The sequence below is a fragment of the Molossus molossus genome, unplaced genomic scaffold (assembly GCF_014108415.1).
Source record: "Molossus molossus isolate mMolMol1 unplaced genomic scaffold, mMolMol1.p scaffold_m16_p_19, whole genome shotgun sequence".
Lineage (NCBI taxonomy): Eukaryota > Metazoa > Chordata > Mammalia > Chiroptera > Molossidae > Molossus > Molossus molossus.
Genome location: NW_023425354.1, coordinates 42,509,296 through 42,521,734, shown reverse-complemented (window position 1 = coordinate 42,521,734; position 12,439 = coordinate 42,509,296). Strand labels below are relative to the sequence as shown.

At 37.2% G+C, this 12,439-nt stretch overlaps 1 protein-coding gene and 1 pseudogene across 2 annotated transcripts in view; both read right to left on the bottom strand.

Moving 5' to 3' along the window:
* RPA1 (replication protein A1) overlaps positions 1-12,439 on the bottom strand; it is a 58,462-nt gene that overhangs the window by 44,962 nt on the left and 1,061 nt on the right. For both annotated transcript variants that reach the window (XM_036269074.1, XM_036269073.1), the window contains exons 2-4: positions 2,564-2,614; positions 1,309-1,387; positions 546-654 (exon numbers count right to left, since the gene is read on the bottom strand). In XM_036269074.1, the coding sequence (XP_036124967.1) occupies positions 546-654; positions 1,309-1,387; positions 2,564-2,614 (239 nt within the window). The remainder of the gene's footprint in view (positions 1-545; positions 655-1,308; positions 1,388-2,563; positions 2,615-12,439) is intronic.
* Positions 7,736-9,399, bottom strand: LOC118634500 (annotated as a pseudogene).

The window sequence follows — 12,439 nt, the reverse complement described above, 5'->3', positions numbered from 1 at the left end:
GTGTTTTGTAATTAAAAACTAAAAAATTGAGAAAATAGAATGTAAAGCCACTTCCCAACCAAAAGCCATATTTTATCAATGGTTACCTATAAATCAGTAACAGTTCTGTTCATCACTGTATCTCTAGCATGTAGCACCTATATTGGCCGGATAAAGTGTTTACTATGAAAGATTCAAGAATGCAAAAAAGCAGCTACATTACATAATTTATGATACCTTTTTGGGCTCTGATAAGTGACCCCTTTTTATTAAGATACTTTAAGAGAGAATCCTAAAAGCTGTGCTTCTGAATAGATTCGAAATAGAAAGTGTACTACATTCTGCTTTAATCCCCTGCTCTGAAATTTCCAGTGTTCCCATATTTCTCTCCCTTTGGTGCTGTGTTTTTTAGTCACCTGAGTACAGAATTCAATAGCTGCAAATTTTTAGCTGAAAGCTCATCATTGCCTTTTGGATTCCAAATTGAATTCTGGCATCCAATGAACTGTTCAAAAATTAGCCCCCATTCTACAACACAATAAAACAGAAAAAAACACACTACATACCTTCCATCTTTCAGTGTGTTAACAATAAATCGGTTAATCTGGCAAATACAGTTGCTAGACAATCGTGACTCTTCAACAAGAAGGTTCAACTGTGTTGCCAACATAAAAGCTGAAAAGCAAAGATTACTTTAGTCTCCAAAACATTTTAGCCATGACAGTCTGAAAGCTGATCACACCTGTACTAGCAAAGAAAATGCCTTAAAATGTTCCTGAAATTAAAACTAGTCAGACAGATTCTGCATAGTGAAAAACAGTATAATTTGCTGCGCATTAATTAAACATCTGCTGCTACTCTGAAATGTATGTATTACTTAAAGTACCCCAATCATTTTTTCCATTATTCGGGTTTCATGACAAGGACTAAAAATATCTTTTCTAGGTCCTTCACATTGTGACTAGAGATAGAAAGCATAAATTCTGCAAATTCTCTCCTTTATCCCAGGTAAAGCTTCCAACACAGAAATAAAACTCCTAAAGGCAAGTATAGGACAGCTAACCTATCATATTCACTAAATGTCAATATCATCATGAGGGAAATTAATCAAAGAAAACATAGCACACCAGTTAGAGAAAATTAATTAAGCCAAGTGACAGATCCAGTCTATTGTTAGAATGTTCTCTGCCAGTTGCAATTCTGTCTGAATGACCTGCACAGCCAAGCAAATGCAGACTTCTAGAATGCCCCAAATTATCGCAATCATAAGGTTGGTTATGCTTTTATTATTCAAATACAATTTCCTAGATTTATATACATCATACTTACAGGATAGAGTGTTCAACCCATCGCTCATAAGCAGTCGATAACGGGGTGGACTATTCCCTGTAGTAATGGGACGAATGCTCTAAAATAGAAAACTTGATTCATTAGCCAGTTTGTCTGCCCAGCCCCCAGAGATAAGTAAACTTAAGTGGCAGAAGACTAGGCTTGCCATTAGATCGACACAAACCAAACTGCTCATTCTCTCAAAACCTAAATCCAAGTAAAAGAAAATTAGATATGACGATTGTTCCACTAACATTATGAAACACAACACAGATGAGAATAAAATCTTGCCAATACTCTTGTGTTCTCTTCCGTGACTCAAATTTGTTGACAATCAACTCTAAAAAAATATGTAACAAGGTACCTAATATATGCAAGATGCTGTGCAGGAAACATGCTAAAAATACAGAATGAAAAAAAATATTCTTGCCCTGAAGGGGCTTACAATTAGGATAGAGACGGAGGCAGAGAGACATAAGAGAAGTGTGCACATAATGACATGGGGCAGAGCTAAGCCATTTATCCCAACCGGAAGGAAATCAGAGGCAGCTTTAAGTGAAGTATGTAAACAGAGCCTTGGGATGAAATAAGCCTGGAGATGACTAGCAGCTAGTTTGACAGTAATAGAGACCATCAGGGCTATTGACTCAGCATCTGCAGGTATAATCCACGATTCTGCTTCTATTGATTTTTTTAAATTCCCACTATAATTTGAGAACCCTTTAAATGATAGTGTTAACAAAGAATTTTAAGCAGTTGTGATGATGGGTAGCACTACAGCACCCATTAATTGTGGAAAGAACAGAGAGGCAAAACCTCATTTGAATGTCCAAGGTCTACCACTAGCTAACCTAATATATTTGTTTAAAAGCCTGGTTCCTTGCCCGGCCGGTGTGGCTCAGTGGCTGAGCATCGACCCATGCACCAAGAGGTCGCCGGTTCAATTCATGGTCAGGACACATTCCCAGGTTGTGGGCATGATCCCCATTGTGGGGCATGCAGGAGGCGGCCAATCAGTGTTCTCTCTCATCGATGTTTCTATCTCCTCTTCCCTCTCTCTAATATCCATAAAGAAAGAAAGAAGGGAAAAAAAGCCTGGTTCCTTGCTCAGGGTTATAACATGGACTGCCCTATTTTTTGTGATGATGGAGAGATTTCCTGAAGTGCACAAATCTTTGTGTCCTTCACCAAATGTAATTTATGATTACACATAAGTTTAAAAACTATTTAACATAAAATATATGTAGTTACTTACAATGACTTGGAGGATGGGTTTTATGGATGTCTCTCCCTGTTGCATTATGGCCTAAAAGAATAAAAACAGATTTTTGTGAGATATGTGCTAAAATCATGAGCATAATTGGACATACTTTTACAGTTTAGAATTTGTAATAAACTATAGATAACATTGTTAAAGAGCCTTTTTGGAGCTCATCATTTGAAAACTTGGTTTAAGTTGTATCACTTTGGACAAATCATAAAATCACAGAAGTGAGATACACACTTCCCAACAAGGATACACTCACGGCATCTGAAACACTGGCATCACACATGCACTCATGCACAGCACATTAACTTCCCCGCCGCACCCATATTAGGGAATTAAATAAGTAAGTATGGGTACTTCTTAAAACAGAATATTATAAGAAGAAGGTATTTATACAATACTAATTGCCCTTTTAAAAAAAATTAAATGTATTGGGGCAACAATATAGGTTTCAGGTGTAAACTCTATACCTCATCATCTGTGCCTTGCATTGTGCATTCACCACCCCAAGTCAAGTCTCCTTCCATCACCATTTATCCCCCTTTTCCCCTCTTCTACCACCCTCACTCCCCCTTTTCCCTCTGGAAATCACCATGCTGTTGTCTGTGTCCATGAATTGTTTTTTTTCTTAGCTTAATCCTTTCATCTTTTTCACCCAGCCTCCTAAACCCCCTCCTCTGACAGCGGTCAGTCTGTTCTCTGTATCTATGAGTCTGTTTCTATTTTGTTCGGTGCCTCCTGCAAGAGGACCTAGGTGAGTAGGGGAGACACGTGATAGGCAGACTGCACTACATCCTCTTTTGCACCTTTTGAATTTTAAATCTTATGGCCATATTAGCAATTATAAAAATAATTTCTACAGAAAAACTATTAATCAGGTTTTAGTGCATTTTTTAAAAGCCTTCACTTAAAGATAACTGTGAGAAAAACTAACAACCGGTTTGCTGACCTCCGCTTCTGCCCATGCTGAAAGAAATGATACCAGATTAGCTCTTCAAACATAAGCTAAAAAACTGGACAAAAACATATAAACTGCTTTCAGATGCCAACAACAGGTAAAGCAAAACTGATCCCTGAAAGAAGGGAGAGCCCTCTGATCACTGAGGTTTTCCTTCTGTACTTCGGGGACCACAGTGTGTAGGGAAGGGAACCCAAGAACACGGCAGTCCTGCTGAGTACAGATCAGAGTTCAGGGAGGTGAGTTGCTGGAGTTCATGGATGCAGAATACGGGAGGGAGAAGCTACACAGAGAACTTCAATAACCTACACAGGCATTCTCTTGAATCTTTGGCTGAATTGTAAGTTGAGCATATACAAAATGAGAATCCGCAACAAAGCCAGACGAAAAGTACACATTAAGATAAACTGAAAAATTACTGGAGCTCACACAGGCTAGCATACATATGTATTCCAACCAACCAGGGTGGAGAGAACTCAATAAACATGTGCATTCAGTAGAGACCCCAGAAAAGCCATGGTTTAGAAATAGGGCTAAACTAGATCCAAATATCATCTATTCTAGACCCACTCCAATCTCAAAAGGATCATCTGATCTGCAAGTAAATTAACAGCCTGCTAGATAACTCAATATTCTTTTTTTTTTTTTAATCCTCACCTGAGGATTGCCCAGCTGGTGTAGCTCAATGGTTGAGCACTGACCTACGCACTAAGAGGTCATGGTTCAATTCCTGGTCAGGGCACAATGCCCAGGTTGTGGGCCAAATCCCCTGCCAGGGCGACAACTCAATGTTCTTTAAAGAAATATACATAATTCTCTAATTATGTAAGTTTGGCTCAGCGGTTAAGTGTCAGCCCACAGACCAATGAGTCACAGGTTCGATTCTGGTCAAGGGCATGTATCTCAGTTGCAGTTCGTTCCCAGTCTTGGTCAGAGTCGTGCGGGAGGCAGCCAACTGGTGTGTCTCTCTCACATCAATATCCCCCCCCCCCACTTCCCGCCCTCCCTCCCACTTTATCTGAACATAAATGGAAAAATATCCTTGGGTGAGGATTTAAAAAAAAAAAGAAATATACATAATCCAGACACTAAATAATGTAATATTCATAATGTCTAGTATCTAGTAAAAAATTACTAGACAAAGCATTACATGAAGGTAGACATAAGTTAAAGATGTATGCTACAACATCAAAGCAGTTCTTAAAATTGCAATATGAGGCCCCAGCCAGTTTGGCTCAGCAGTTAAGAGTGTGCGCCCGCGGACTGAAGCATCTCAGGTTTGATTCTCAGTCAAGAACATGTACCTGGGTTGCAGGTTCGATTCCCAGCCACAGTTGGGGTCATGCGGGAGGCCACCAATTGATGTCTCTCCTCTCTCTCTGTTTCCCCCTCCCTCCCTCCCTTTCACTCTCTCTAAAAGTCAATGAAAAAACATCCTCAGGTAAGGATTAACAACAGCAAAAAACCCAAACAAACAGAAAAACACACAAACAAAGAAAAGTAAAGCAAAGAGTATAGCTAATAGGTTCATAGTGGAAATAAATTTGAATCATAAAAAATACTCAATCCAAGTTAGGAAAGGCTAACAATAACAACAAGCAACAGATGGGACAAATAGAAAAAAAATAGCAAAATGAAAAACTTCAAACCAAACATGTAACTGTAATTATATTAAGTGTAAATGGTTCAAGAACCCCCATTAAAAGGCAGAAATTGTCATAACGAATAAGAAAGACCCAATGATTTGCTGTCTACAAGAAATTAACTTCAAATATAAAAAGACAGGTATATTAAAAATAAAACACTGAAAAAAGGTGTATCATTAATAGCAGGCAAAGTATACTGCAGGACAAGGAATATTATCAGAGATAAAAAAGGACATTTCATAACACTAACAGAGTTAATTCCTGGATGAGGGAGACACAATGATAAAAATGTGTGTACCTAAAAAGAATTTCAAAATACACAAAACAAAAACTGACAGAATGAAAAGGAGAAATATACAAATCCACCATTATATGGTAGTTTCAACACTCTTATCTCAGTAATTGATATGGCAAATAGACTCCCCCCCCCAAAAAAATCAGCCCTGGCCGGTTTGGTTCAGTGGTTGGAGCGTCGGCCTGCGGACCAGAGAGTCCTGGGTTTGGTTCCCGCTAGGGGCACATACCATAAATAAATAAATAAATAAATAAGATAACAACAACAACAAAAACCACAAAGAACAAAGGAGGGAAGACATTATTATTATTTCTCTTAGCATAATATCCTCTTAGTCCATCCATGCTGTCCCAAATGGCAAGATTTCATTCTCTTTTATGGCTATGTAATATTCTATTGTATATATGTACCACCACTTTTTTATCTACTTGGCTACTGATGGGCACTTGGGCTGCTTCCATATCTTGGTTATTGTAAATAACGCTGCAATAAACATAAGGGTGCATATATTCTTTCAAAATAGTGTTTTGGGTTTCTTTGGATATATACCTAGAAGTGGAATCACTGGGTCATAGGCAGTTCCACTTTTAATTTTTTTGAGGAACCTCCATACTGTTTTCCACAGTGGCTGCACCAATCTGCATTGTTGGGAGATTTTTGATTACTGCGTTGACTTTGTTAGTTATGATAGGTCTATTCCGATAGTGTTTCTTTTTGATTCAGTCTAGAAAGATTCTATGTTTCAAGAATTTATCCATTTCTTCCAGATTGCTCAATTTGTTGGCATATAACTGTTTGTAGTATTTTCTTATAATCCTTTGTATTTCTATGGTGTCAGTTGTCATTTCTCTTTCATTTCTGATTTTATTTTGGTCCTCTCTTTTATTTTTCTAGATGAATCTACTTGATCTTATTTATCTTTCAAAGAACCAACTCTTGGTTTCACTGATCTTTTATTTATTTATGTTTAAGACTCTACTTCATTTATTTCTGCTCTGATCTTTATTATTTTCTTCCTTCTACTCACTTTGGGCTTTGTTTGTTATTCTTTTTCCAGTTCCTTTAGGTGTAAAGTTATATTATTTGAGATTTTTTTTTGTTTCTTGAGATAGAGCTGTATTGCTATGAATTTCTCTCTGGCTGCTTTTGCTATGTCCCATAGATTGGGGGTTATTATTATGTTTTCATTCTCAAAGTATCTTTTGATTTCTTCCTTGATCTCACTGTTAACCCATTCATTATTTAGTAACATGTTATTTAGCCTCTGTGTCTTTGTGTGTTTTCAGTGTTTTTCTTATAATTGATTTTTAGTTTCAAACCATTGTGGTTGAAGAAAATCCTTGATACGATTTCAATCTTCTTAAATTCACTGAGACTTGTTTTGTGGCCCAACATGTGGTCTATCGTGGAAAATGTTCCATGTACACTTGAAAACAACGTATAGTCTGCTGCTTTGGGATGAAATGCTCTAAAAATATCAATTAAATCCATCTGGTCTAATATGTCATTTAAGGTTGCTGTTTCCTTGTTGATTTTCCGTCTGGAATTTTATCCACTAATGTCAATGGGGTGTTGAAGTTCCCTACTTTGACTGTATTACTGTTGATCTCTCTCTTTATATCTATCAATATTCACTTTATATATTGAAGTGCTCCTATGTTTGGGTGCATAAATGTTTACAAGGGTTATATCCTCTTGTTGGATTAATCCCTTTACCATTATATAATGTTCTTCTTTGTCTCTTATTAGAGCCTTTGTTTTAAAGTCTATTTTGTCTGATATAAGCATGCTACCCCAGCTTTTATTTTCATTACCTTTTTTTTTTTTATCCTCACCCAAGGACATTTTTTCCATTTTTTGTTCAGATAGAGTGGGAGGGAGAGACAGGAAGAGAGAGAAAGAGAGAAACATTGACGTGAAAAGGACACATCGAGTGGCTGCCACCCGAACGACCAACCAGGGCCGGGGACAAACTGCAACCGAGGTACGTGCCCTTAGCAGGAACCGAAGCCGGATCTCTCTGGACCACAGGTCAACGCTCTAACCGCTGAGCCAAACCGGCCAGGGCTATTTTCATTACCATTTGCATTAAATATCCTTTTCCACCCCTTTACTTTCAGTCTGTCTTTTGATCTGAAGTGGGTTTCTCGTAGACAGCATATAGCTGGCTTGTGTTCTCATCCATTCAGCAGCTACCCCATGTCCTTGGATTGGAGCATTTACAAAATAAAAGATTTTAATGTGGCAATGGACTGCCTAATTCACATACTGAACTGCTCTACACAGGGAGATTTCCCAATCCAGGAACCATAGCCATGTTGCTGTAAGTAGGATTTCAACAAAGTTTTAGCTTCTTGATAGGATCCAGACATACATGATGTACTAGCTTCAAGTACATTGTCTTTCTTAGCTTCACTGACAAGAGTTAAATCAGCTTAATGCTGTGGCCTTACAAGGCTGACTTGCCACTGACAAAGTTATTTTTAAACAAGGAACTTTCAGTGATCTTCCCACTCAGGCCATCCACACTCTCCAAAGAAATCTCCCCTTGTGCCCAATTCAGATTCAAGGATCTATACTCCAGGTTTGTTTGAAGGAGATATGCAGAAGGTACTAAACTAATCTGAGATCTGTTGACCAAATGAAACACTGGGAGTTTTGAAGTAAGCACATCACCAACATGTTGCTTTATAGCAATTTCTAAGCCTCTAGTATCACTGCAATTCCCATCACCAAGTATACTACTGACGTACAGTTGTATAAAGTGACTCAGCAATGCTCCCTGTACACCAAGCACTTCCCATTTTGTCAGTTTGTCACTTGAGGACATACTGCTTACTCTATTAACAACATCTGCATGACAGCAGACATAAATTTTGCCTTCAACAGCCATATGGAGACTCAGTCCTTCATTGGCTTCAAATATAGATAATAGAATGTGGATTAAGACACAATCATGACTTAATCTGGGCTGATCTTTTAGACAACTGGTTCACATAAAGGTAAACGTTGATATTTTTGGATCTGTTTGAAAGGGTGTAAATTAGAAGCTAGCTCTGTACAAAATATTGATTTTTCCACCATAGCAGGATTTTTGCAGAAGAGTAGAAATTGTCTATAAAAGTACCTAAGGAGAGACCTTCTTGTAACAATAGCTCAAGTATCATGCAACACTCTTCCTTTGGATTTAATCACTGGCTATAATTGTATTCACCTGCACCCGCTCTTTCAATTATAAAAGCAGCCAATGAATTGCTACATTTCAGATATTCTCAATGACCAGAAATTAGTTGACCGAATGTTTAACAATCTGCAAAATCCCTGCACACTGCATGTGTCTCCCTTCCTAACACACTTTTGAAAAGTGCTGGTTCTGGTGAAGCAATAGGTTCTGCAGGGACAGGAGGAGGACCTGATTGTTTTTAAATTTGGGGTTCAGGTTTATCTAATTGTAGAAATTCACAAAGAGCTAATTTTGCTGCACTGAACTTAGACTCCTTTTTATTTTGTCCCAGTCCAGTCTTAAATTGAATATCATCCACCACAGCACAAAAAGCAAAATATGGTCCTACAATATTACCTGTTGTCACTGTTTCCTCAAGGTCAAGAAGAACCTGTTGCATTTGTGCAAACTGGTGTGAGGCTTACACATTTGTCTCTCCACGTTTGTATTTCATTATAAATTCCTTAGGTATTTTTGGAGGAAGAACAGGATTTGAAATAGATGGAAGACCTTTGGAAAGCAATGGCTCTGGAAAATTCCCATCACTTGTATAACCTTGGATGCCATGTTCAGTAGGCTGTAACTTTCCAAGGAATGTGCTGTGGGTGTAGTCACCATCTGGGCTGACAGCTTAACTGGCAAGTCCTTTCTCAGCATCTGAGCAAGGCTAGGGACCAGGGAGCTCTGAAACCAGTCCTTGTCGGCAGATCTTTTCTCACCAAAATCGGCCTTCCTACCCTGTCAGCCATACCCCGCAGACAGGTAGCTCAGGCCTGGATGTAGGCCACAGGGTTTGCCAGCTGACCACTGCTTCAGAACACACATTTTTTTTTTAAGTACACCTGGAACATTTTCATCAAGACAGTCCATATGCTGGGCAATAAAACAAGTCTGAATAAATGTTAAAAGACTGAATTCATTCAGAGTACATTATCTGACAACCCCGGGAACAGGCTAGAAATCAATAACAATATATCTTCTAAATAACCCATCTGTTGAAGAAATTAGAAAGTATTAACTGAATGAAAATACAATCTATCTACATGTGTGGTATGTAGCTAGAACAATGCTTAGTGGGAAAATTATAGCTTTAAATGCTTACATTAGAGAAAAGGTCCAAAATTAGTTATCTAAGACTCCACCATAGGGAGCCAGAAAAAGAATAAACTAAACCCAAGAGTGTAGAAGGAAATAACAAAAGCAAAAATAAATGAAATAGCAAATGGATGAATAGAAAAAACAACTAAATCAACAGCTGGTTCTTTGAAAAGATCATTAAAATTGATAAATATCTTACTCGTATGATCAAGAAATAGAAAACATACTCTCAATATGAATAATGAGAAAGGCATCACTATAAATCGTATGTAGATAGTAAGGAAAATGAATAAATCCCTTGAAAAACACAAAATATCAAAACTGACACATAAAAAGCAGAAAATCTAGATAGCTCTATATCTAGTAAATAGTGAATTCATAATTTAAAATATCCCAAAAGAGAAACCTCTAGGTCTGGATGGATTTACTGGCAAATTCTATATAACATTTAAGGACAAAGAAATACCAATCTTGCATAAGTTATTTCAGAAAATAGAGAACACCTTCCAACTCATTTATGATGTTAGGTTTACTTTGACAGACAAACAAAAACAAAAACAGAAAAACAGACATGCTAAGAAAGAAAAACTATATCTAAACATCACTCATAAACGCAGATGTAAAAATCTTCAACAAAATATTAGCAGATCAAATCCAGCACTATATTAAACAGATATAATGTCATGACCAAATGAAGTTAATCCCAAGAAGGCAAGGTTTACTCAGTAACCAAAATCAATCAGTATAATTTGTTACATAAAGAAGAAACACCACAATCATCTCAACAGATGCAGAAAAAGCAAACCAGAAATAGAAGAAAGGTTTACACTGATAGTTGCTATCAACCAAAAAATCTACAGCTGCCATTATATTTAATAGCAAAAGTCTGAATAATTTCTCCTTACAATCAGGAAGAAGGCAAGGATATAGCTCCCATCACTGGTATTCAATATGGTATTAGAGGTCTTAATTAACGCAATAAGGCAAGAAAAAGAAATAATGGCATAAAGGTTAAAAAGAAGGAAATAAAACTTTGCAGATATAATCATGTACACAGAAAATCTGAAGGAATCTAAAACTAGTAAGTGAATTTAGCAAGTTTGCAAGACGGACATGGTTGACATACAAAGGTCAACTGTATTTTTATATACTGCCAATAAACTGAAAATTTTTTTAAAAAAACACATTTTAATACCATCAAAAATAAAATATCTAGTGATAAATTTAACAGTACATGCTCAAGACCTGCACACTGAAAAATACAGATCACTGAGAAATGAAAGAAAGCCCCAAATAAAGATATACCATGTTCATAGTTTGAAACATTGATGTTTTCAAGATGTCAACTGACCCCAAGTTAAATTATAAATGCAATGTAATATCAATCAGGCTTTATCAGAAATTGACAACCTGATTCTAAAATGTACACGAAAACGGGAAGTTTACACTACTCAATTTCAAAACGTATAAAATTACTGTTAAGATAATTGGTACTGGTGTAAGCATCAACATATAAAGTAATGACAGAACAGATATTCCAGAAATAGAACCACACGTACACAGATTAATTTTATGAAAGGTGATAACATAATTCAATGGAACATTAGTCTTTGAATTCAAAAGTGGTGTCTGAAACAACTGAATATCTGTATGGTGGGAAAATCATCTATATACCACACATTAAAAAGTAAACTTGAGCCCTGACCGGTTTGGCTCAGCAGTTAGAGCGCTGGCCTGCGGTCCCGAGAGACGCGGGTTCGGTTCCGGCTAAGGGCATGTACCTCGGTTGCAGTTTGTCCCTGGCCCTGGTTGGGTTGTGAGGGTGGCAGCCACTTGATGTGTCTCTTTCACGTCGATGTTTCTCTCTCTCTCTCTCCCTTCCATACTATCTGAACAACAAAATGGAAAAATGTCCTCAGTTGAGGATAAAAAAATAACAAAAAGTAAACTTGAAATGTACTACAGACCTAAAATAAAGCTAAAACTATAAAACTTCTAGAAGAAAACAGGACAAAAAATTTGTGTCCTTGGGGTAGGCAAAGATTTCCTAGGACAAAAGTACAATTCAGAAAAGGAAAAAAAAATTGATGAACTAGACTATCAAAATGTAAAACTGCTTTTCAAAAACACCATTAAAAGAATAAAAAGGCAAGTCTCAGATTGGAAGAAAATACATATGATGCTTATATTTAACAAAAGACAAATACGGAATAAAGAATTCTTACAACTAAATAAGAATACAACCCAATCTTTTAAGTGGGCAAAAGATCTGAACAGACACTTCACCAAAGAAGAAATTCTAATGGCCAATAATCACATAAAAACATACTCAACATCATTAGTCATCAGGGAAACACAAATTAAAACCACGGTGATATACAATTACACATTCATTAGAATAGTTAAGCCTTGGACCAAAGAGTTCAATTCCTGGTCAAGGGCACGTACCTGGGTTGCAGGTTCAAACCCACCCCTGATTGGGATCACGAGGGAGGCAACCAACAGATGTGTCTCTCACATCAATGGTACACTCTCTCTTTTCCCCCTCCCCCTCATTCCCTCCTACTCTCTATAAAAAACAATGGAAAAATATTCTCGGGTGAAGATTAACCAGGGGGAAAAAAAAAAAAGACATGGAACCAGA